Source organism: Leptodactylus fuscus, chromosome 5 (genome assembly GCF_031893055.1).
Source record: "Leptodactylus fuscus isolate aLepFus1 chromosome 5, aLepFus1.hap2, whole genome shotgun sequence".
Taxonomy (NCBI): Eukaryota; Metazoa; Chordata; class Amphibia; order Anura; family Leptodactylidae; genus Leptodactylus; species Leptodactylus fuscus.
The window spans coordinates 76,889,249-76,916,212 of NC_134269.1; the positions used below are offsets into that span (position 1 = coordinate 76,889,249).

The window sequence follows — 26,964 nt, forward strand, 5'->3', positions numbered from 1 at the left end:
CTTTATATTTTATTCTATAATGAATAGGCAGCCTATGTAGCGACTGGCACAGACCATAGGCATCGCTGAAGCGTCTAGACTGATAGATGAGCCTGGCCGCTGCATTCAGAATAGATTGTAGAGGGAGGAGTTTAGTAAAAGGAAGGAACGATTAGTAAGGAGTTACAGTAGTCAAGGCGAGAATGAATCAGAGAGACAATAAGTGTCTTTAGTATATCTCTGGTGAGGAAAGGGTGTATTCTGGAGATGTTTTTGAGGTGGAGGTGACATGAACGTGCGAGTGATTCAATATGAGGGGTGAAGGAAAGGTCTGCGTCAAACATGACCCCCGAGGCAGCGGGCCTGCTGCCTAGGAGTTATAGTAAGGCCTGAGACTGCAATGGATATATCAGGGACAGATCTATTACATGGTGGAAACAGTAGTAGTTCAGTCTTAGAGAGATTTAGTTTCAGATAGAGTGAGGACATATTAGAGACAGCAGAAAGACAGTTACTGGTGTTCTGTATGAGTGCAGGGGTGATGTCACGGGAAGATGTGTATAATTGGGTGTCATCAGCATAAAGATGGTACCTGAAGCCAAATCTGGAGATGGTTTGTCCAATGGGGGCTGTGTAGAGAGAAAAGAGCAGGGGCCTAGGACCGAGCCCTGAGGAACCCCAACAGCAAGGGGAAGAAACAGAGCCCGCAAATGATACACTGAAAGTGCAGTCTGAGAAATAGGAGGAGAACCAGGAGAGCTCAGTGAGGTCCAGAAGAATAAGAAGACAGAAGTCACCATTGGAAAATCATTGGAGACTTTTGTGAGAGTCGTTTCAGTAGAGTGCAGAGCGTGGAAACCAGATTGTAAAGGGTCAAGCATAGAGTTAGCAGAGAGATAGCGGATTAAATGAGAATAGACCAGGCGTTCCAAAAGTTTAGAGATGAAGGGGAGGTTAGAGACGGGTCGATAGCAGCAGAGGAGGGGTCCAGGGAGTGTTTTTTCAATAGCGGTGTTATAACAGCATGCTTGAAGGAGGATGGGAATATTCCAGAAGAGAGAGAGGTTAAATATTTTAGTAAGGTAAGTTGTGACAGCAGGGGACAGAGATTGGAGAAGGTGCGAGGGGAAAGGGTCACTACTGCAGGTTGTAGGGTGAGATGAAGAAAGTAGCTGCATAGGGGTGCCCAAACTTTTTCATAGGACTGTAGATATCCCCTTAATATCATTGGACTCTACAAAACCTAAATATTAATTTGTGCTAAAGTTATTTAAAAAAAAAGTAGAAGTGGGGTGTGATGTTGGAAGGGTCACAGCAAGAATATATGCTTATCCTGGATAACCCAGTTAATGTCCTGCATTGCCAAGTCTGAAAAAGTGGCGAGTTTATATCTCGCGTTTTAGGAACAACTCAGAGTCGTACACCTAATGTACCATTGCTATGCCTGATTTACCTAATATACCACTGCTATGCCTGATTCACCTAATGTACCACTTTACCAATGTATTGGTAAATTCTCCCATCGTGCCCAAACCTAAGCAGGCCAAACCATATGACTGACTGTACAGACATCCCTGCATTTAGCATATTTAGGACTAGGACTGAATGTTATGGAGTTTGCTTCTTTGACCCAGGATCAGAGTGACTAGCACACCACTAACAGCAGAACTACATTTCAAGCAAATGCGCAGGCGCAGCCTCGGAACTACATTTCCCGATATGCTTTATGCTCATGTACCGCAGCAGTAGAAGAGCACACGCACAGGGAATGTAGGCAGCACAGCTTCACTACGGGCGGATGTGAGTAGTAGTACTCCTGCCCCGGAAGTACACTATGCTATGACTTCCACATAGTTGTTTAGTGTCTTCCGCTTCTGCGCACTTCTTTCCGGGTTGTTTCGTGTGTCTCGGCCATGGACGTGCTGGAGGGGCTGTTTGGCAGCGATGCGGAGTCCGATAATGAGCAGAAAGCAGATGGTGAGTACCGGGGCCGAGCTCCCGTGGGCGGAAGGGGCCGCTCCTGACCGGAGGGCTATACACTACCGGATGCAGCAGGGGGCGCTCAGTTATACCGGTAACACAAGGTGGATGTGTGGTGTCAGTGTGCTGTAGATGTTTGGACACAAAGAAACTTTTCTAAATCTGCTGAATTACAGTATTGGGATTCTACCTTGTTATGTGGGTGGTCCTAAGAACACCCCGGATGGGCAATACTAAAGTTCAGTATTAAGGCTCTGGTCACACCTGCATCATGACTTCCATCAGATACTGAGATCACAGCACAGTGCTGGATCAGCCATATGGTTGGCGACAGCGGCTCCTCATACTTATACCCCACTGACTTCTAGTAGGATCTGTCTGCTTCTGCCAAGGCGTTCAGAGTTTTGATGGAAAACATGCACTGCCTGCATCTGATGCAGAACAGCGCGACGCTATATTTACCCCTCAGTGGTTTGTAGGCCAAAGCAAGATATGGAGACTAAAGATCTTATGGAGAGAAATTGTAGTGCGTCAGCCATATACATGTACATGCACTCTCGTCAGCCATATACATGTACATGCACTCTCGTCAGCCATATACATGTACATGCACTCTCGTCAGCCATATACATGTACATGCACTCTCGTCAGCCATATACATGTACATGCACTCTCGTCAGCCATATACATGTACATGCACTCTCGTCAGCCATATACATGTACATGCACTCTCGTCAGCCATATACATGTACATGCACTCTCATCAGCCATATACATGTACATGCACTCTCATCAGCCATATACATGTACATGCACTCTCATCAGCCATATACATGTACATGCACTCTCATCAGCCATATACATGTACATGCACTCTCATCAGCCATGTACATGCACTCTCATCAGCCATGTACATGCACTCTCATCAGCCATGTACATGCACAATGCACTCTCATCTTCCTCTCTTCAGCCATGTACAAGCCATGTACATGCACTTTCATCAGCCATATACACTCACCGGCCACTTTATTAGGTACACCTGTCCAACTGCTCGTTAACACTTAATTTCTAATCAGCCAATCACATGGCGGCAACTCAGTGCATTTAGGCATGTAGACATGGTCAAGACAATCTCCTGCAGTTCAAACCGAGCATCAGTATGGGGAAGAAAGGTGATTTGAGTGCCTTTGAACGTGGCATGGTTGTTGGTGCCAGAAGGGCTGGTCTGAATATTTCAGAAACTGCTGATCTACTGGGATTTTCACGCACAACCATCTCTAGGGTTTACAGAGAATGGTCCGAAAAAGAAAAAACATCCAGTGAGCGGCAGTTCTGTGGGCGGAAATGCGTTGTTGATGCCAGAGGTCAGAGGAGAATGGCCAGACTGGTTCGAGCTGATAGAAAGGCAACAGTGACTCAAATAGCCACCCGTTACAACCAAGGTAGCCAGAAGAGCATCTCTGAACGCACAGTACGTCCAACTTTGAGGCAGATGGGCTACAGCAGCAGAAGACCACACCGGGTGCCACTCCTTTCAGCTAAGAACAGGAAACTGAGGCTACAATTTGCACAAGCTCATCGAAATTGGACAATTGAAGATTGGAAAAACGTTGCCTGGTCTGATGAGTCTTGATTTCTGCTGCGACATTCGGATGGTAGGGTCAGAATTTGGCGTCAACAACATGAAAGCATGGATCCATCCTGCCTTGTATCAACGTGGTGGTGGTGGTGTCATGGTGTGGGGAATATTTTCTTGGCACTCTTTGGGCCCCTTGGTACCAATTGAGCATTGTTGCAACGCCAAAGCCTACCTGAGTATTGTTGCTGACCATGTCCATCCCTTTATGACCACAATGTACCCAACATCTGATGGCTACTTATGTCATAAAGCTGGAATCATCTCAGACTGGTTTCTTGAACATGACAATGAGTTCACTGTACTCCAATGGCCTCCACAGTCACCAGATCTCAATCCAATAGAGCATCTTTGGGATGTGGTGGAACGGGAGATTCGCATCATGGATGTGCAGCCGACAAATCTGCGGCAACTGTGTGATGCCATCATGTCAATATGGACCAAAATCTCTGAGGAATGCTTCCAGCACCTTGTTGAATCTATGCCACGAAGAATTGAGGCAGTTCTGAAGGCAAAAGGGGGTCCAACCCGTTACTAGCATGGTGTACCTAATAAAGTGGCCGGTGAGTGTACATGCACTCTCATCTTCCTCATCAGCCATATACATGCACACTCATCTTCTTCTCATCAGCCATATACATGTACATGCACTCTCATCTTCTTCTCATCAGCCATATACATGTACATGCACTCTCATCTTCTTCTCATCAGCCATATACATGTACATGCACTCTCATCTTCCTCTCATCAGCCATATACATGTACATGCACTCTCATCTTCCTCTCATCAGCCATGTACATGCACTTTCATCAGCCATATACATATACTCTCATCTTCCTCATCAGCCATGTACATGCACTCTCATCTTCCTCATCAGCCATATACATGCACACTCATCTTCTTCTCATCAGCCATATACATGTACATGCACTCTCATCTTCTTCTCATCAGCCATATACATGTACATGCACTCTCATCTTCTTCTCATCAGCCATATACATGTACATGCACTCTCATCTTCCTCTCATCAGCCATATACATGTACATGCACTCTCATCTTCCTCTCATCAGCCATGTACATGCACTTTCATCAGCCATATACATATACTCTCATCTTCCTCATCAGCCATATACATGCACACTCATCTTCCTCTCATCAGCCATATACATGCACACTCATCTTCCTCTCATCAGCCATATACATGTACATGCACTCTCATCTTCTTCTCATCAGCCATATACATGTACATGCACTCTCATCTTCTTCTCATCAGCCATATACATGTACATGCACTCTCATCTTCCTCTCATCAGCCATGTACATGCACTTTCATCAGCCATATACATGCACTTTCATCAGCCATATACATATACTCTCATCTTCCTCATCAGCCATGTACATGCACTCTCATCTTCCTCTCATCAGCCATATAAATGTACATGCACTCTCATCTTCCTCCTCTTCATCTTAAACCTTTCTGTTCCCTATTATGGAGTTGTCTGTCAGATAATCTTTCAGATGCTGTTCACACACTAGAGTTACAATTAATAGAGAAATTACGGCATTATGGCATATCCGTTTTCTGGCCGTCAGGATAGATATCTCTTATATCAACTGGAAATTTACACAAACCACTTTATTGTGATGTTGATGTGATTGGGTAATCTTTGGTCACATATCTATATGTGTAAAAGCAAAAATGCCACAGCTCGGCCCCTGGGCAATATTGGTGGTGGGTAACCCATGGGATTCAAATCCACCCACATACTGTGGCTTTGCACCTCAAGGAATATGCCTGCCTTTTCAACCATAACATTGGATTTGTTATGTCAACATTTTCGATATTTCCATGCATTGTCATGCTGATTGTGAGATATGACCTATTGTTGTTGTTGTTTCCCCCTTTAGAAGATTCAGACTCTGGATCCGGCTCTGACTCAGAACCAAGGAACACTGGCTCAGTGAGCAATGCGTCTGCTAGTGACAGTGAACGGGATGATGACGACGATGGACATTCTGCGTTAAAACCCAGCAACAGAGAACTTTTTGGCGATGACAGTGAGGATGATGCTGGATCCCAACACAGTGGTAGTTACAACCGTTCAGAACGGTCCGATAATCAGTCAGAAGGTAATGTCCACTCTGATCAAGAGGAAAATGATCATTCAGATGCTGAACAGCACAGTGGCTCTGAAAACTTTCAGGATGAAGATGATGATAGAGGACACCGATCTGACCACAGCAGTCGCCACTCTGATGCCGAAGGGTCAGAAAAAGATGCCCATTCTGAAGATGAAAAATGGGGCAGGGAGGATAAAAGTGATCAGTCTGACGATGAGGAGAAAATGCAGAATTCGGATGATGAGGCACAGCATTCAGATGATGATAGAAATATGAGATCAGATGAAGAGATGCACAGGCAGTCTGATGGAGACGATCACGAAAACCATCAGTCTGATGAAGAGGATCGCAGACATCATTCAGATGATGATGACCATGATCAGAGACATTCTGATGATGAGAGACAACATTCAGATGGAGAAGAGCAGGATCATCCGCGATCAGATGATGACGAGCCAAAGCTTCAGAATTCAGATGACGAGCAGGAGCGACAGCGGTCAGATGATGAACAGCAGCATTCAGATGATGAAGACCAAGAGCGGCACCACTCAGATGATGAGAATAGACACCACTCACAGTCGGATGATGAGCGGAGACACCATTCAAACTCAGATGATGAGCGGAGACACCATTCAAACTCAGATGATGAGCGGAGACACCACTCTAACTCAGATGATGAGCGAGAACACCACTCAGATGATGAGCAGAGACATCACTCAGATGATGATGAACTTGATGGCCATCGCTCTGATGATGAGCAGCAACATTCAGATGGTGAAGAGCAAGACCACAAATCAGGTACTTTTCATTTGTAGATTGCTACTGCATCAGTATATTGTGCAGAGAACCTTACAATCTGACATTATTTGATCTATTTTTATAATATGTTGGGAGTTTCATTATCATTCTTCAACAAATATTTTGGTATCTTTCCTAGTATCAGGAAAAGGCAGTGACAGTGAAGAAGAGATTGTGCGTCAGAGGCCTAAGAAGAAGAAGAGGCAGTCAGACTCTGAGTTAGATAGTGATGGGGAAGCGACAAAAGGTACAGTACCCTTCTTTGTCTTTTTGCTTTGATATTATCTGTGAATTCAGTTACTTCCATCATTCATACAATAAGGATCATCAGTGTCAGGTATCCCTTAAATACATGTCCGATTAACAACACGTACTTCCTATTCTGTGGATAAGTAAGAAGTGTCTGTTTGCTGGAGGTCTCATATGTACGGTACTCAATCAGTCCTAGAGGAGTGAGTGGAAAAGTGTCATACGACTACTGCATTCATACAGAGGATTCAGGCACTCCTGTTCTTGTAATGGGTAATTTCTGGAACCCAGGAACATAGCAAACTTTAATCCCCCCTCCCTCCCCAAATGCCATCCATTCAGATTATTCAATTGGTTGGAATCTGTCAGCAGTGTTAACCTTGAAGAACTGACAGTGATAGGTATGAGCCCTAAAGAGAGTGGTTTACACATACCATGGTGTATGCTATTAGTAGCAACACCACTATAAAACCTGTAATCGAGGGCTGCAGGTGCTCTGAGGGTGGTCTATTACCCCGATGTACTCTTTCCTTTCTGTATTGAGCTGCTACTGCTCTATACCCCCTGTTACAGCTAGTATCCAACCAGGAGTGTACTGAAAATTTTACCTAGAGCAAAGGAGAAGTGATGTGTGTTCATTGCAGAGACCACTTCAGGGCGATGGACTGTCCTCAAAGCATCAGCAGCCCGGGGTAAAAGATTGTTTTTCATAGTCCTGCTTCTACTAAGAACATAATCAATGGTTAATTTTAATCCTCTGTCCAGGACTACTACCTATCGGTGTCAACCGTTTTACATGGTCTGGACTACTGACTGATGCCACTTAATACACTGATTTATGGTGATGTTATTCTGAATGCTGCATTAAAATACTATAAATGGGAGGCCTTGTATTACAGCTGATAATTCCCATATGTCTATCTGTATTCTTCCTCTGATACCACGTTTAATTTATCTGTTTTAGTTAATTATCTTGCATTAATTTCCTTCTTTGATAATTTCTTTTTAATAGATGGGAAAAAAGGTACCGCCGATTTGTTTGGAGATGCAGATGATATTTCTTCAGACAGTGATGGTGAACAGAAGCCTCCAACTCCAGGCCAGCCAATGGTATGTACCCCTAGATATTGGCCCAGATTTACTAATAGTTGGACTAGACCGTTCAGGGATTCACACTGCCCAAGCTTATACTGTCTCAGTTTATATCACTTTTAGTTGTCTTACCTTAAGGAATTGCACAATTTTGTCACGCTTAAGCTATATCCCATTGTCCTGAGAAGTCATATATATCTAGCAAGTTGGAACATTTTTGGCTTCAGCTGGATGTGCCAGATTCTAGCCTGAACTGTCTGTACCATTGCCAGGCTACCTTTTCCATGGATCTTTCTGGCTTACACACATTTTGTTTCTAGATGGACTTTTTAGATCTGTGTTGGTATATTCTTATTTTGTAGATGATGTCTTAACTGTGGGTTTTTTCGAGACATGCTTGTGGAGAGGAAATAAGTTAAGTCACACATTGTCTAGTGTGAAACGGCCATGACTCTTTGCTCCCTCTATGTTCTGTGGACGCTGTGTTAACTCTGTACAGGAATGTGCGACCACATATAACAAGTCATGCCCTTGTGCTGAAAAATCATTAGTTTCTGAAACTGCTCAGGAAAATGTATTTCACAGCAATTCAGCTGTCAAAGAATGTTTTAGACTAAGACCACACAGGACATTCTTCTGGTTTTTGCCATTTCTTAGCAGTGATTATCAGGGGGCTGGCTAGGTTGTATTGCAAAGGTTGAAAACAATACTTGACCTCTTTCTGGTATAACCCCCTCCCCAGTATAAAATACTTTGTTCCTCAGATTTTTCTGCACTGTGTGGATGAGTTGTTGTTTTTTTTTAATTTAAATCCCCATTCTCTTCACTGCTATTGTACGTCGCATGTGTGAACTCGCCATGTGTCTACAGCATAAGACAGTTAATGAGGACCAATAATCATTATTCTATAACAAACGCACACACCTGGGTTTTGTTTGTTTGTCGCCCACCCTGTACTATACGCCTAAAGTACGTTTTTATTTCTATAACTGAATACATATGTCATGGGGCTGCTGAATATGCTATCACTTTATGATCAATGGGGATATAATATCTGAGGATAAAAGAAGCACAGCAATGATTTAGCACTGTATATCTTTTAAAGAGGACCAACTCTTTACATTTTCTTTAGCCCCCACCATTCCTGAGCATTGAATGCTGTTCGTTTTGGTGCATATGCTATTTAGACTCTGTAATGTCAGACACTACAAAGCTTTAAATAGCATATCAGGAACCAAAATAAGCTGCACTGGTTGCTCAGGTATAGTGGAGGCTAGAGGAAAAATTCCAACTGTGGTGGAATCAGAGGAGCAGTGCTTATTAACCGATGCTAAGAATTGGTAGAAGTGATGAAAGGTTCTCTTTAAGAGTCTCTTCATGTTCCTGTCCTTTTGGCAGTGCAGGGAACTGCAGCATGGTCACATTCAATTGCATGTAGCCCTACCATAGATCTCTGCATAGCAGGTGGGGAACTGAGAACTCAGAAGTCATATCCCAACCATCGTATATTGATGACACATGGTATTCAGTTGCTATCTCTTTGCAAGATGAGCAAGACATATCAAAATTGTTGCAAAAAGGAAGTATAAAACTAATTATAACTTGAGTAGGAGCCATGGACAAATAATCCCAAGCGCTTCTGAAAAATGTAACCAGTAATCACTTTTCCTTTCCACCAGATTGAATCCTCTTTCCCAATCTTATTTGCTTAGTATTACTTTGCAAAGTAATCCCTACCAATATTGTGTCATGCATAAGGAGCAAGTCCTGTAGTTGTCGTACACCAGTGAAAAATTCTATAGATTATATTGTCTGTCACATGACTGTGCTGTCACACAAACACTCCTATATATGTTACATCATACTGATTTCCTGATATTTTTATGATACTACAGGATGAAGATGGAATGGACCAAGATCAGCCAGAGGAGGAACCTATTCCTGAGACCAGAATAGAAGTGGAGATCCCTAAAGTTAACACAGACCTTGGAAATGACTTGTATTTTGTGAAGCTTCCCAACTTTCTTAGTGTTGAGCCCAGGTAAAATATATTCAGGGTAAACATGAAAGGAAACTGCTATAAATTTAGAAGGGCTATATTACCTATGTCTGTATGCTTTATATTAAAGGGGATTTGTTGGATTGCTGGTGGTCCCAGAGGTCAGGCCCCCAGGGATCCATAAGATCTTGAGTACAGGGACCTCCGAGTTCTCCTGAATGCTCCATGTGAATTGAGTGCTGCTGTGCATAGCCAATGCACAATTCATTTCTGTAAGGCTGCTAGAAAGGCATCAATCTCTGGGACCCTCATAGAAGTAAATGGAACGCACAGGTCATGTATGCGCACCAGCAGTTCATTTACATGGAACTTAGGGTCATCATTTGTACCAGAGCCCCGTGTAGTATGAATGCTGCAGCAAAAAACGTGGCATTTCACAGTACCATCAAAGTGGATGGAATTCTAGCTAATCCTATCCACACATTACAAATAAATCCACAATGAAAATGCTACAATTTCAAAAAACACAAGCATTTTTGTAAATCTCAGCTTATCAATCATGCCTACAGAAACGCTGGAGTTTTCTGTATAGGTATAATAGAAGCTGAAAGTATTTCTGTACTTTAAATTAAAGGGCTTTCTGTGAAAAGCGCTGCAGGAAAACCCATAATGCGTTTCCACCTCAGTTTTTTCCGTAACGCTTTGTTGTTGCAGCTCACTACATGGGGCCTTAGCCTAAAGGGATTTTAACACACGCGTGTATGACCACCAATCTCTATAATAGGGGTCCCAAACAACCTGGTTTCATCAGTCCCATAGACATAGAGTGGAACAGTCATGCACATCCATACGGATAGAAATTGTCCTGTTAGAGCAGCTCTTGCTGTTAGCTACTGGTGGACCCTTGTGGTCTGCTCACATCTGACCAGCTGTCTAGGTAAATGAGCTGCACAGCTTCCTTAAGAAGTGTGTTTTTGGCGTCTGAAGAGAGAAATGGGAGTCTTCATGTTTTCTGTGCTTTGAGACCTCATCAGGTTTTTTTTTTCATATTATCAAATTTTGAGTGGTTCCTTGTGACAATATTATAGGTAAGGTTGAATTTATGCTCTGCTTTTTTCTGTACTTGTTTGTCTAGGCCCTTTGATCCGCAATATTATGAAGATGAGTTTGAAGATGAAGAAATGTTAGATGAAGAAGGACGAACTAGGCTGAAACTGAAGGTATTTTTTTATTTAGATTTTTATTGCATTATATTTATTCTGATTACATTTTTTCATATCTTTAAAGAGCATGGCATTTATTTAAAGAGATTCTGCTAGTGAGTGAGAGTTTACGTTACATCAAAGTGCCTGGAGAAAAAAAGCACCTTTGCATTCCATATTTGACTGCCATACCTTTATGTAGATATGCAAACAAGAGGGAAGTCAGTCAAGTGCATTTTTTGTGGAGTCTCCCCAAAACCATGCACATATCAATTGTCCGAATTCTTGTCTGCCTTTTACACCTTCATTACATGTAGGTGTAGGACACAAGCAAAGGAGGGGACAAATGTTAACTTTTGTGCTTTTATATTACACACATTTTAATTGCAGAGGGGCACAATTGTATTGAGATCTCATAATGACAACTTACAGTATGCACATCCGTATAATATACATACAGCTAGGCCTTGTGATGACTCTTTATTACTTAGGTGTAATGTTTTGAGCTAAATGCCTTTGGTCAATAAGGGTATGTAACCTCCAAGAACCTCATGATGTTAACTAGTGTGCATTTTCTTCACATAGGTAGAAAATACTATTAGGTGGAGGACTCGCAGGGATGAGGAAGGAAATGATGTCCGTGAGAGCAATGCAAGAATTGTTAAGTGGTCTGATGGCAGGTAAGTGTTGGGGCTGCTCTGCTGCTTGTCTGCTTTTATATTGTAATTTGGTTTTTTACATCGTTTTCTTTTTCCTTTCAGTATGTCTTTACACTTGGGTAATGAAGTGTTTGATGTGTACAAAGCTCCCTTACAAGGAGATCACAACCATCTTTTTATCAGACAAGGAACAGGTTTACAGGGTCAGGCTGTATTCAAGACCAAGCTGACATTCAGGTAAGGTGTTCTTTGACTCTATAATTTATATCACTGATGATTTTCCTTCTTTTTCAGTCTGTGTCTTAGTAGTATTGGTAACTCTTATAGCAGCAGTATATGGTTCTTATAAATTCTTATTTGGTCATTAAGTCGTTGTATTATTTAAGCCTGGTTTGAGACAATTTATTTTGAGATTTAGTAATATCCCTGGATATACACGCTAAAATATATATATCTATATAAATCATAACACAAGTTATGAGACATAAGTTTATGATTATAGCCAGTTGCTCACTGCTGATTTATAAGGTGTAAACGCTTTGAGAGTCAGACCACATCCATGAAAATCTTGGGGTTATACTCCCAAAGGCAGAGTGCTCAGCTCCTAACAGGGTAGACACCGCACCTGTTGACCAATAGTAAAACCACGGAATAATGGAAGCATAGTTGCAGTCTATAAATACACTTAAAATATAAGGTCTGCTTTATAGACTCCAACATTAAATAAACCATTTACTTTTGATCATTGCTTTTAGTACTTTTGAATATATTGTGCAAAGTGCTGAAATATATTTTATTTTCCCCCAGGCCTCATTCCACTGACAGCGCCACTCACAGGAAGATGACCCTGTCCCTTGCAGACAGGTGCTCTAAGACTCAGAAGATCAGAATTCTTCCAATGGCAGGACGTGATCCAGAATCTCAGAGAACAGAAATGATTAAAGTAATATACATTCAACTTATGTTTTCTGGCTCGAAAATAAAAAAAAAATAAAAAAATAAATAAACAATGTGCATTACAGATGTAATCAGCTTATTTAAAAATTCTCAAACCTATGATAGAAATGTCATAACACAGATGTGAACAGAACCTAAAAGCTGTAGACTCCAGCTCAAAATAGCAATGCTTCATTATCTTTGTGTTCCCATGCAGAAAGAGGAGGAGAGACTAAGAGCATCAATCCGCAGAGAGTCACAGCAGCGCAGAATCAAGGAAAGGCAGCACCAACGTGGTCTGAGCGCAAATTATCTGGAGCCTGACCGCTATGATGATGATGACGAAGGAGAAGAGTCGATTAGCCTTGCGGCCATCAAGAACAGATATAAAGGAGGAAGAGGTAAAGAAACATTCTGAAATCCCATCAGCACCGCAGTAGTTTTATTCTGTATGTTGTATACTCCGCATGTCCACCAGGGGGCACATTTGAGTGTGTTATGCAAGCCATTCCTTGTTGTGCTATAGGCTTTGCACTGCGGCTGCTGTTTAACAGTGTGGTGCAGTGGTTTTCAGTAGAGTTTATATGTTCTCACTTTGCTGAGGAGTAAGGGCATATTTCTGTAATAGTCAATAATCCATTCCTGTCTTACTTGTGCTGGAGAGTTGTAGGAATTTAAGTCTTGACTTGTTTTTACAGAGGAAAGAGCCCGTATCTACTCATCGGATAGTGATGAAGGCTCAGATGATGACAAAGCTCAGAGACTACTAAAAGCAAAGAAGCTGAATAGTGATGAGGAGGTAAGTCTAGTACTGCTTACATAGACAAGCTTACTTATATACTTTCTGATGGGCAGGTATTGCATATTTATACCATAAGTAACGCAGGCTGTGTCCTGCGTCCTTTGTTTACTCATTCTTAGCAATACTAACATAGCCCTCCCAGTTATCACAACACTTTACACAATATATTTCACATTGCCCCTGCTTTGCAGACATATTTGCTCTAACAAATTTTCTTTTACATAGAAATACTGTCAACAAAGTTTTGTTTTATGTCTACATTGGCTTCTATAGAAAAGAATGGTATGCCAAAAGTGCATAAATCTTCTATAGCTTGCATTTTGTATGTTTTTAACTAGATAGAATAATATAGATCCTTCATAAAAAACAGGGATGAACACTGATGGTGGATCCATTTTTTTGACCGATCAGTCATAAACATTGACGTTTTTAATATGGATACACTATTTTATTAAAAATAGATTCCTAGTGGGTATCAGTCATTAAAATTGTTGCATCTCATTCTCTTTTCTAGGAGGGAGAACCATCAAAGAAGAGGAAGTTGGATGACGACGACAAAGCCAACAAAAAGCACAAGAAATATGTCATTAGTGATGAAGAGGATGAAGATGAGGAATTGTAACATGCGTATATATATTTTTTATGTTGTACATAGTTTGGATTCTGTTAATGGAATAAATATACAAAATACAACGGTCTGTTTATGATCTTTACTTTTGCTACAATGTAAAACTGAATATGTGCACATTATTTATACTGCCATAATCTGTTGTTGGATTAAAAAGGTTTAAAGGGATTGTACAGAAAGCCACGTTACTGCTCAGGCTAGTCGGTCACCTGCAGTTTGTGAAGGTCACCACTAAGGCCTATGATTGGCTGCATCGAAGACCTGCCCTTAAAAGGGTTCTCCCATTTCAGTCTTTCACCCAGGCTGCATGCAGTGTCTGCTTCTCACTTCCTGTATTTCTACACTGCTGTCCGTTTTTTCCGTTCTAATCCTGTAATGGGTTTTTCCACCACAATACCAAAAACAAGAGTTGAATATAGTAGCTCTGAATGGCAATATGCTGTGATGGTACCAGTTTAAGAAGCACAGGGCTCATCATTTTGCCGTGTTCTGTAAGGATTAATGTAGGAGTATTTTGATGTTATTCTAGTTCTAGCAATGTTATCCAATCCTAACCCCCAGATAGGTACACAGGAATACGGCGCAACTGGCCAATTTGTTGCAGAAATTTCCATATCCATCCTGTTTATCTGTACATGTCTTGCAGAAATCCGATGCTGTGAATACACTTGTAAAGGTAGAAGTGCAGTTATGTGAAAACATAAGGAGCCATTCTTCATTTTCCAGCCGCCGCCGACCTACGAAATGCAGGAAACCGCCAATCAGTTGCGGCTTTTCCACTGATGATCAGGCCAAGATGAATAGGCGTATTCAGCAGGGAGTCTCGAGCCACAGGATCTGCAAGACTGAGCAGAATGCTTATTTGTTTTCCGCTTCTTGCTGCAATCTTCCTCCCATTGAAAACAATAAGAGACATAATCCGCCGCTGATTTGAGAGCAGAATCCAGCATCAAATTCGTACGTGTGAACAACCCCTAAGGATATACGAAGTACATTTTTTTTTAACTTTTACCATGTAATATGTTTATTTTAATACCACGTCACCATTTCTGACATGTTTATTTTACTTAGGCCGGGGCCCCCATGGACCGGAAACGCCGCGATTTGTCCGCAGCAGAGACGCTGCAAGAAAAATCGTGGCATTGTGCAGTGCAGGCAAAGTGGATGGGATTCATGCGAATCCCATCCCCACTTTGCGGAAAAGATCGCAGCGTGGACATGCTGCGATTTGCAAAGCCATTGCGGCTTTGCAAATCACAGCATGTCAATTATATCTACGGAAATGCCAGCAGCTTTCCCATAGATATAATGTTAAGAGAAAGTCTGCAGAGGAAAACTGTGAACTTTCTCTTAAAAGAGCTGCGTAAAGAACCGCAATGCGTTCAAGCAGTGGTTCTTCCCACAGCGCTTTAGTGCTGCGGATACGGCCTGTGGGGCCTTAGCCTAAAGGGATTTTACCATCTCATCAGCTTATCCTGTATCCACATTGAGGCATAAATTGTATATTGGTTTAGGACTGACTGCTGGGATTCTCACTGCTCACAAACAATGTGTCATTCAATGGAACTGAACAGTCGAGCACTGTCCTTCAGCTATCTCTAGCAACCTCACTGATATGAAAGGGGAAGAGACTCACAAGTCCATCCTCCACTAATCTGCAACTTATCCCCACCCTTTAATACTTGGATTTTCCCTAAAAGGCCAATTCTGGAGTATTTCTTATTATAAATATATACAGTTCTATTCCTCTGCTATGCATAGTAGAAATGTATGCGTAAAATGACAAGACATTACCGGGGGGGGGGGGGGTGTCCTTGCACACTCTGATAGTTAGTGATGGCAATGCCGAGTAGTGCAGAAACACACTGTTTGACAAGGGCAATGGTTATGCTCATTCGGTTGTATTGATAATTGGGTAATTCGTTGCTGATAATTTTACAACTTTTATGCTGTGGAAAAGGATGGGGTGTAACTATCACTTCAGTCAGCTAATGATACAAGGGACCCTCATTCTTGTGATCTATGGGTATCTTTGTGACTTCACTGATTTACATCATATCCCCTATTGCGTAGATAATTAGTATTCATGGGCAAAACCCATATGTCTTATTATTATACATTTCAATAGGATAGTGTTTTCAACTAGGCATTGACTATAGTGAGAGATAGCTATGGATTAGCCTTTAGTATGGGAAAGTTTAAGATGGCAGGATACATTTTTATCTTGAAAAATTAGACAGCAAAATTTTCAAGATTAGGACAAAAATAAAAATTTCATTTTGTAAAGCCAAAAGTGAATGTTAAAGAATTATAGTGCAGATACCTTACTGAAAATTCTGATGCTGATAAATGTGACACAGACTATCTGGTGGAGATTTGCAGAGTCTTACTAATAGAACGTATTAGTAATTCTTCCTCTATGTGGCTGCAGCTCAGAATAATTCACTGTGAGCGATACAAGGATGGGGATTACAGCTTCACAAAATCTGCTTATGTAACTGTAATGTATAAGCATACTCCACATTCCACAGGAACTCATGAAACTTGCAAACCTCCTTCCATGCAACGTGTCATAGAAATTCACATCCACTGTGGGGCAGTCTTACCACAAGCTTCTCTAAATGAAATCTTTCCATAATTTTCTTTGTTGTGATGAGATTGTTATTAAAGCTACATGGGACTCCCACAGGATTGTCATCAATAGGTGCGGGACCCTCACCTATCAGAAGAGCAAGCTCCCAGGTCAATGTTTGTCAATTTAAAGCAGCCTTCAGAGGAAGCTTTACCACTGAATTCACACAGTTATGGTCTACTGCCATCCTGTAGTTAGTGATTCCTTATTATTATGTAGAAATCCAGCCAAGGCACTGTATTCTAGCCCAGATTTATTGACTGCTATTTAAAGATATGTCAGGGTCACAATGCTTACCAAACCCAACAGTGGTGCTATGAAGGTAACTTCAATAGGAGCAGAAACTTATCTTTATGGTTACAGGCCAATGAATCAATCCTGAGATAATCATTTTTTTATGGATATACAAATTAGCACACAAGTGCACTGGGGGCAGGGTCTGATTTGCCTACAGATGGCTGCAAGTGCTCCAGTTTTCCTAGCTAGTCACCACCCCTTGAGCCATGATTGGCAGTTTCAATCTGTATAAGTCACAGTTGTCAGTAGGTAGATCTGTAGATTGGACCCGCACTTACCGATTTGCATATCCATTATGGTCACAAAGGTGTTTCTATTACTAATGTACTAATGTTTCTACTAATGTACTAATGTTTCTATTACTAAAGTTACCACCCATTTGGAGAATCACACCTAGCATACTTGTAAGTTTCCTGGGGGCTGTATCTTTTGAATGGGTGGACGAATTTAGAAGATATAAATGCCAAATTGTTCCAGAACATCATGGTAATCAAATGATATATGACATTTTGTACTGGGTGACAGGTCTTCTTTCAATGGAATATGTCACAATGTTTAGTGCTAAGCACCAATGTTATTGAGGACCAAACAGTTGGAGAAATGTATCAATTATCAAAAATAAAATAGGCAGAATTTATTATGCGGCATAATATATCTGGTGCAACTAACTAGACACCTCAATGCTGTTGTGCATCCAAATGTAGTGCATATTAAAGGGATTCTATCATTCAGATGGCATTTTTTGTGCCTAACACATTGGAATAGCCTTAAGAAAGGCTATTCATCTCCTACCTTTAGATGTCTTCTCCACGCCGCCGTTTTGTAGAAATACCGGTTTTCACCCGTATGCAAATGAGTTCTCTGGCAGCACTGGGGGTGGGCCCCAGCGCTCAAACAGCACTGGGGGCGTCCCCAATGCTGCCAGAGAACTCTCCAGCTCCACCTCCATCTTCTTCAGGAACGTTGTCTTCCTGTGTCTTCTTCCGGCGGAGGCAGTGAAACTTGTAGGCCTCGGGCAGAGCTGACTGCTTACTTACTGTGTAAGTGGCCATTTTTCTTGTGGCCGCGGGCATGCGCAGTCGGCTCTGCCTGAGGCCTACAAGTTTCACCGCCTCCGCCGGAAGAAGACACAGGAAGACGTCGTTCCTGAAGAAGATGAAGGCAGCGGTGGAAAGTTCTCTGGCAGCATTGGGGACGCCCCCAGTGCTGCAAGAGAACTAATCCAAATGTAAAGCACCATGGAATTAATGGTGCTATATAAATAAATAATAATAATAATAATAATAATTTGCATACCAGCGAAAACCGGTATTTCTATGGAACGGCGGCGCAGAGAAGACCTCTAAAGGTAGGAGACAAATAGCCTTTCTTAAGGCTATTCCGACGTGTTAGGCACAAAAAATGCCATCTGAACGATAGGATCCCTTTGACTTTCTTTTTAAAAAAAAAAAAAAAAAGCAAACACCATGCATTTATTTATTTATTTATTTATTTATTTTTAATGGTACAGTTTACATATTAAATCGCCCACACTGTGTATTACGAGTAAGCTAATATCTGAGGTCTGAGTGGATTGTCGGATAAGATCTCACACTTCTTACATAGTAAGTGTAAATTGAAACCCTGCGTTATGGTAATAACATAAATCCATATCTCACATGAGTGCAGTATTTGGAGGTATTGATAATATTAGTAGATCATTCATATGACCTGCTCTCTAGAAAGAACTTATTTTCTGGGTGATATGTAAGTCAAGTTTGTTCTGGGCTGCACAGCAGCTGAATGTTACCATGAAGGATTTAGTATATAATGATCCTCTTCATGTGCCGAGTTATGACCTGATAATCCTCTTAGTTGTATGACCCCAAAACTGATACTTTCTGTTACACCAGGAGGTTAACACAGCTTTTCTTGGCCACTTCTTTCAATAAAAACCAGCTGAAAAGGAGAAACCAGAGACATGGATATAGCCATAGTGCACAGTATGATAGTTGACCTTCGTAACCTGAAATCATGATGACTTTATTTAGACTTTTATATATGTAGTTATGTTACATATATTTCATTATACAAACAGCCATCACAGCCAGGTTCAACATCTGTCTGGTTTTATTAGGTTACTAACACATGTTCATAATTATGGGTTTGGTAGTAAAATATTATGGTGTGCATGAAAATAATCATGAACTCCACTTGTTCCTGGGAGTGTAACAGCGTGACTAGGAATAAATATTGTAGGGTGAATACATGGCATGTTTTTTTCTTAAACTAAATCCGCACGAAAAAAATCACCAAAGTCTGTAATGAAATCTACACGTTTAACATCAAGCTACAGATTCCACTTATTGCATAACAAGAAATAAATTCCATAGTGAAAATCAATGGCATTTCCACAACCGATAGGGCATGCTAATAATGATACGAGAACCTACAGAATGCTTAGAATTTGTGGCAGATTTTTTTATGGCGAGTCAATGGGATTTCACTAGCACATTTCTACATTCAATAGCATTATACATACAAAGCCATCTCTGACCTACCTCCTGCTACCTGCTCACACGTAAGCTCCGATCCTCCCATGACCTCCTACTCCATTTTTCTCTTATCCACGCTTCACAAAACCTGTGCATCCCCCATACTCTGGAACTCACTTCACAACACATTAGACTATCCCTCACAATCACAATCTTCAAGAAGACCTTGAAGACTCACCTCTTCAGAAAGGCCTAGAGTAGACTGTTCAATAACACTACTGTCACCACACCACCATATGAACATTCTCTCCCCTCACCTTCTGTCTCTATCCCTCTTCCCTCATAGACTGTAAGTCCTAGCGGACAGGGTCCTCGATCCCACTATGCCAGTTGGTCACTGTTAGTATTGTATTTGTGTTATATATTTTGTGTACTGTATGTAAACCCTCAAATGTACAGCAGCATGGAATTAATATAATAATGTACAGCAGCATGGAATTAATATAATAATGTACAACACCATGGAATTAATATAATAATGTACAGCACCATGGAATTAATATAATAATGTACAGCACCATGGAATTAATATAATAATGTACAGCACCATGGAATTAATATAATAATATACAGCACCATTGAAGTGAGTATGCTCTATAAAGAAATAATAATTAAACTGTGCCTTGCTACTGAATTTCATTGTACATTCTGCCTTGACATTCCAGAACAAATACTTGATGTGTGAACTCACCTTTATACTCACTTAAAATTCATCACTGCCCCAAAAACGAAGCTGTGCTGGGAATTTATCTTATTTAGTCACTGGGTGCTGCGTTTTTCATCCTTTGTAGGTCAGTTCAGTTCTAGACTACTACTTTTTCACAGGCAGGGAGGCCTTTAGGCTAAGGCCCCATGGGCCGTATCCACAGCAATAAAGCGCTGCAGGAAGAAGCGCTTTATAAAGCGCCGCGTCTCCACTGTGGGCAAATCACGGCGTTTCCGGTCCGTGGGGCCCTGTCCTTAGGCTACCTTAGCACTAGGCCTCAGATACAACTTTAACCTTTACACTGTAATAATTCTGTCACTGCTCCTCTTGCAGTTGGGTTCAGGATATAGCCATCATTGTATCCCAGTCACCCATGCTTCATAGAAATGCATAGTCCCTGTTCTATGCTCTTTCCTGTCTGTACCTGAGCCATATGATGGTTAGGTGACAATGAAAAGCGAGAGAAATAAATTAATATAATAATACATTTTATTTATATAGCGCCAACATATTCCACAGCACTGTACAATTTGTAGGGTTCAAATACAGACAGAAAAATACATTACAAAGAAATAGTCACTTCACACAATGGGACTGAGGGCCCTGCTCGCAAGAGCTTACAATCTATGAGGTAGAGGGGGTAACACAAGAGGTAGCAGGGGCGGCATCGGAGGTACAGTAGCATTGCTTATATAATGGTCAGTAAAGAAAAAACAATTTATTAAAGTGTTTCAAGGAACATCTCCTCATAATGTATGAAATACTAAAGCCACACACTCCCTCCTACCCTCTCAGATCAGCAAGCATGTATAAAATGTCCATACCCAGGATCTACCATAAAACATCATACAGGCCCTACTGTAAGGAATCTATTACTTGGACCGGGGAAACATCACCACTGGACACATTTAGTGCAAGACTAAAACCACAACCAGTTTGGCCCTTGAGGGCAGATAAATACTTGCTGCCTACACAGGACTTTAGAAGAAATTGGTTTACTCCTGTGCTTTCAGCCCCATGTTAAAAAAGTGGATTATAAATGTTTGCTGCCATTGTTCTCTAATGCCTGGATCCTCCAGACTAAGACAACATATGAGCTACATGCTGAAATTATATCACAATAGTGACAATATATGGAATCCAAAAGTTTACTTTTGAAGTCAGTCGGTGCTGAACAGAAGATCTTCAGTCAGATAGCGTGAACACACAAGTGTCCCCATTGTGCACACTTGTTATTGCAGTTGTCATATCCTTCACATAACAACTTCTGACGTTAATAATACTGTTACAAAACCGTATGTGATCCCCAGAGAAAAGTACAATATTTACCTCAGGGGTGTCTGTTTCAGGTGCTATGAGGCAGGCAAGTAAGACAAAGAGGCTCAGGGGCACGATATAGAGACAAGGAGGAAGATATCCAGCTGAGTATAAACATCCACAGTCTGCACAGTGCTCACATATACAATGGAGGGCATATCATTATTCCGTCAGGTTTATAGGTTCTTGGGAGTAGCATAGCACTCACCAGTGGCGTAACTACCACCATAGCAGCGGTAGCAGCTGCCACAGGGCCCGGGACATCAGGGGCCCGGTGACAGCTGCTACCGCTGCTATCATTATTCTCGGAGATCTTTTCGGACCCCCGAGTATAATGATCGGGGCCCCCTGTGGTGGAATACTTTCCACCAACAGGGGGCCACGAAGCTGCAGCAACGGCTGAGACACAGGAGCTGCAGCTCTGGCTCCTGTCAGCGCTTCAGGATGTTCCCCCTCTCTCCCCCCTCCCTTTCTCTGCTGTCCTCTGCCCACCAATGAGAGGAGGAGGCGGGGCTTATCCCTGCCGAGCTCCTGCCGTCTGCACTGGAGGAAGAAAGGAAGAAGGAAAGTGAAACTAAAGCTACACAGGTACGTACTGGGGTTACTTATTAATGTCAGGCATTTGGGGGGATTACTTGTGTTTTAGTAACTCCATGTGCCTCATATTAATAGCAGTTAACCCCATCATCTCCCTCACATTAACCCTTGTGTGCCTCACCATAAGAGTTACTGATATGTGAGACATATGGGGGTAATAATAATGAAGATACTTTATTATTACCTCCATGTCTCTCACATATCAGTAACTCTTATGGTGAGGCACACAAGGGTTAATGTGAGGGAGATGATGGGGTTAACTGCTATTAATATGAGGCACATGGAGTTACTAAATTGTAATACACATGACCAGATTTTTTTATCCACAATTTGTCCTGGTATAGCGGTCAGCGGGTGACGTGACAGTATTTAGTCCTGTAGGGGCCACTATTGGGTATAATACTGTGTGCAGGGGCCACTATTGGGTATAATACTGTGTGCAGGGGCCACTATGGGGCATAATACTGTGTGCAGGGGCCACTATGGAGATAATACTGTGTGCAGAGGCCACTATGGGGCATAATACTGTGTGCAGGGGCCACTATGGGGTGTAATACTGTGTGCAGGGGCCACTATGGGACATAATACTGTGTGCAGGGGCCACTATTGGGTATAATACTGTGTGCAGGGGCCACTATGGGACATAATACTGTGTGGAGGGGCCACTATGGGGCATAATACTGTGTGCAGGGGCCACTATTGGGTATAATACTGTGTGCAGGGGCCACTATGGGACATAATACTGTGTGCAGGGGCCACTATGGAACATAATAGAGCGCGCAGGAATGCGTAGGAGGGACTCGGTCGAGATCTTCGGTGTCGGGGGGGCCCCATGACAAAAGTTCGCCACGGGGCCCCGCCATTCCTAGTTACGCCACTGGCACTCACTATTCCATACCACCGTAACCAGCACATTTCATACATGAGGCAAGTATAACAATAAGTCACTGGAGTTACACACACACACACACACACACACACACACACACACTTGTATAACACTTTGTTATAATTATAACACTCCATAACAGGACCAGACTCTGTATCTAGCAGGTCTCTAGGACATCACTGCACAACAATCAGTTTTTACATCTACAAAGATATCTATAATACACAAGTGTCTTGTAATGTATGCAATGTACAGTGTGAAATTGTAACAGTTTACCATTAGCTTTGATACACAAGTATTCTGTGTCATTGCCATAGATTGTTCATCTCATCCATTGATATAACAGAATAGTTCTCTGCATTCAGGATTAGATTTCTCTGTTTCAGGTAACCTGCTGCTCAGTTCGTTTCTCCTTTTCATAAATGGTTGTTGTGGGCGAATACCTATATTATACTGGATGAGTACATCTCCCTTCAGCTTCTTTAGAAGTGACTGAAATTACGCATCCTCCTATTCCTCATCTCCCCCGTGTTCATGGTTTTCTGAATGGAATAAATTGAAATGTACAGCACGCCAGTGTTGAGAGGAGTTCTCAGCATGGCCTTGTTTTCCTGCATGCCTCACATGATAATCTGCCATCCCTCCAGCACAGAAGAGCATCCAGCCATGAAAGAAATGCTGATACTGAGTATAATATAGATGACAGGGTTAGAGAAGGGATTGCACAGCCGGGCTCTCCCATATGGATTGTGTCTTCTAGACTGCTTGATATCACACACTATGAATCAACAATAATTTATACATGAATGAGCAATAACATAGTCTGTGAAATATGTCCTAAAAAGGTTCTAGTTCACATCTCAGCAAAAACTGAGCAGAGAATATAGAAGAAAATAGAACTTACATATACTGAATGGCCACTTTATTAGAGACACCTGACCATTCGTGATTGGAACTTCCCTGTATGGAGATTAAACAAGTGTTCTTGGAGTGCAGCATAAAATTGAGTTAGGGTTGGTTCACATCTGCATTTGTATTCCGTCCAGGGGAGTCCGCATGGGGACCCCCCTGAACAGAATACCAAACGCGATTGCAAGCGCTGTGCAGTAAAAGCACACGGATCCCCATAGACTATAATGGGGTCCGTGTGCTTGCCGCCAGATCTTCGTACAAAACATGTGGACAGGAAAGTAGTTCACAATCTACTTTCCTGTCCGTATGTTTCACGCGGCAGGGCGTGGCAAGCACATGGACCCATTATAGTATATGCAGACTCCCCAAATGGATTACCAAATGCAGATGTGAATGAAGGGTCAGGAAGCATAACATGCATCAGTGTGAACACACATACGCATACGAAAATTGGAGATAAATAGGAAAATCTGAGTGACTTTGACTTTTTTTTATGCTACATTGAGGAGTATAACGGGAACGGTGTGAAACAGCAGATGAACAGTTTGGGTAATATGCTGAAATTTCCCCACTGTGGGACTGTTAAAGGATTATTTTATTTTATCGTAATACTTGACATCTGTGCATGATATCCTATATGCCACAATGAATTGCTTTGTTCTGAAGCATATGGAGGTCCAATGCTACTAGTTGGATGTCTCTAATAAAGTGACCATTCAGTATGTGTACACATAGTTATGGCACAAAAAAGGTTTGAATTAAAATCCTAGTTTGCCAAAGTTTTAACTCCATGTGCTAGATTATAAAACATTCTGGATTATCAGAAATTTTACAGGAAAGTATATAATATGGATGTGTAAAGGTAGAAAATGTTACAACAAGGAATAACTACAGTAAAAAAAATCAACAAAATCACACAAACTCTGCTAATCTCAGACTTTGAATTACTCCGGTCCTATAAATTTGCCCTTATACTGCAGTTCTGTGCTTGGAAGAGATACTGGATTATTAATATTTTGGATTATTAAATGAATTTTACTGTAATGGGTTTATTTTCAGAAGAGAATTGCAGTTCTGGTAGTTTTAGATGAAAGTTTGCAGTTGCATTTGGGCTCTAGTGCATGAGCGGTCCCAAAGGCACAGTTGTCATTAAAGATGACGTTGTATTGTATATGGGTAATAGGGATCTGTTACAGATTACAAATTAGGCCTTGGGTCCCTGTATTATGTATCAAATGGCCGTTGTAATATTCTCTGGTGGGCCAATTCAACCAATGCTACAATGTAGCCGTTTTGATCTTTGTATGTTATGAGTATGGCTAAAAAAGTGGAAATATCCAATAGATACTTAGATAAGATAAGACAATCCTTTAATAGTTCCACCATGGGGAAATTTCAGTGTGTTACAGCAGCATAGTAATACAGATACAGGATAATAATAAGTAATATATTACAGAAGGAGACATACCTAAGCTCAGAATAGCAGATAGGAGATAAAATACTAGGAGTCCTAGCGGCTAAAGAAGAAAGAAGACTTCAGGATCATTTAGCTCTCTCTCTTCGCTTGGTCTGATGTAGACTATACAGTCTGACTGTGGTTGGGAGGAAGGACCTCCTATAACCCTCCTTCTCACACTTGGGGTGAAGCAGTCGGTCACTGACAGTACTGTCCAGTGCTTTCACGGTCTCATACATGGGGTGCGATTTATTCTCCAGCATGGAACTCACCACAGTCACCCATAGAATCTGGTGTGAGGGACTTCTTGCCTTTGGGCTTCATGTTTTTTACTTTTCTTGCTGATTTAGAGACTGGATTCTTGCAGCAAGAATAAGGAAAGCCCTCATAAAATAATCTTATTTATTGTATAACTGAGCTTCGGGGAGAGAAAGGCTCAAAAATGTTGTTTACTTGGTAATTGACGTAACAATTCACATGTTCTGTACTTGCCTGGGCATGACAGGCTTATATTAAAGCTGACCATACACTTTTCGTGTTGTTTACAGTGAGTTCTCTAATATTGTAATGGGTTTTCCCACAATTAACATGTATAGTATGACACTATGAGATCAAGTCTGAGAGAGATTTTCTTTTCCGACATAGAGTTATCCATGCATGTGTGCTAACTCTTCGTGGAATTGAGTATAAAGCATACAAACTTCTCTTTTGTATCCACTCCTGCAAAATAACATATCAGAAGTTGATCTATGCGGCTCTGGAATGGATTTATATTTTGTCATCTGGTATTTTAACTCTTTAACTCGTGTCACAATTATCAAAGGAAAAAAGGTTGTTTCTTCCAAGAAACAGCGACACTCCCAGGAAATAGAATATGGAATTGTGCTCTCTGCATGATCACATTCACCATCTGGCGTTCTGATGGAAGAATCTAGGTTTTGTGAATACTAGGAGAACACTGCCTAATGGAATGTATAGATCTTATTGTAAATGTGGTGGAGGGGACAGAATACTGTAGTATGAGGCTGTTCTTCAGGGGTTGGATTAGGTCTCTTATTTCCAGTACAGGGTAATGTTAATGCCACAACAACTTGTATATTTCCAACTTTGTGATAAATGTGAAAAAGGCCATTTGCTATTCTAACATGACTGTACTGTCACTCAGAGCTGAAGGACATGGAGCGGTATTTTTACTGTGGTGTCTAGTGCACTAATACATTGATTTATACAACCCTCATGACCATCTTATCAGGTATGTTTACACTGCCGTCCCTGTCCTATATAAATCTGTCTGTATTTTGAGTGGACAAAACTTTTGACGGACTACCTTTAGGGTAGCAGTAGCATCTCCTTACCCATAGGGCTTCTGCGCAGCTGTATAGTTTCCACATTTGATGTGTTTGTCCCTTTGTGCAACCATGTAAGCAGTATATGATCAATAATAGAGATGAGCGAACACTAAAATGTTCGAGATTCGAAATTCGATTCGAACAGCCGCTCACTGTTCGTGTGTTCGAACGGGTCTATGGGGAACATATACT

The 26,964-nt window shown here is 41.5% G+C and overlaps 1 protein-coding gene across 1 annotated transcript; it reads left to right on the plus strand.

The window, feature by feature from the left end:
- The first annotated feature begins 1,846 nt into the window (after positions 1–1,846).
- On the plus strand, positions 1,847–14,126 carry LEO1 (LEO1 component of Paf1/RNA polymerase II complex). Its single transcript, XM_075273439.1, has 12 exons — positions 1,847–1,956; positions 5,506–6,516; positions 6,656–6,763; positions 7,778–7,875; positions 9,753–9,898; positions 10,992–11,076; positions 11,644–11,738; positions 11,820–11,954; positions 12,525–12,660; positions 12,871–13,054; positions 13,352–13,452; positions 13,970–14,126. Exons 1-12 carry the CDS (start codon positions 1,893–1,895, stop codon positions 14,075–14,077), a joined length of 2,271 nt encoding a protein of 756 aa, XP_075129540.1. The 5' UTR covers positions 1,847–1,892; the 3' UTR covers positions 14,078–14,126.
- The last annotated feature ends 12,838 nt before the right edge of the window (positions 14,127–26,964 follow it).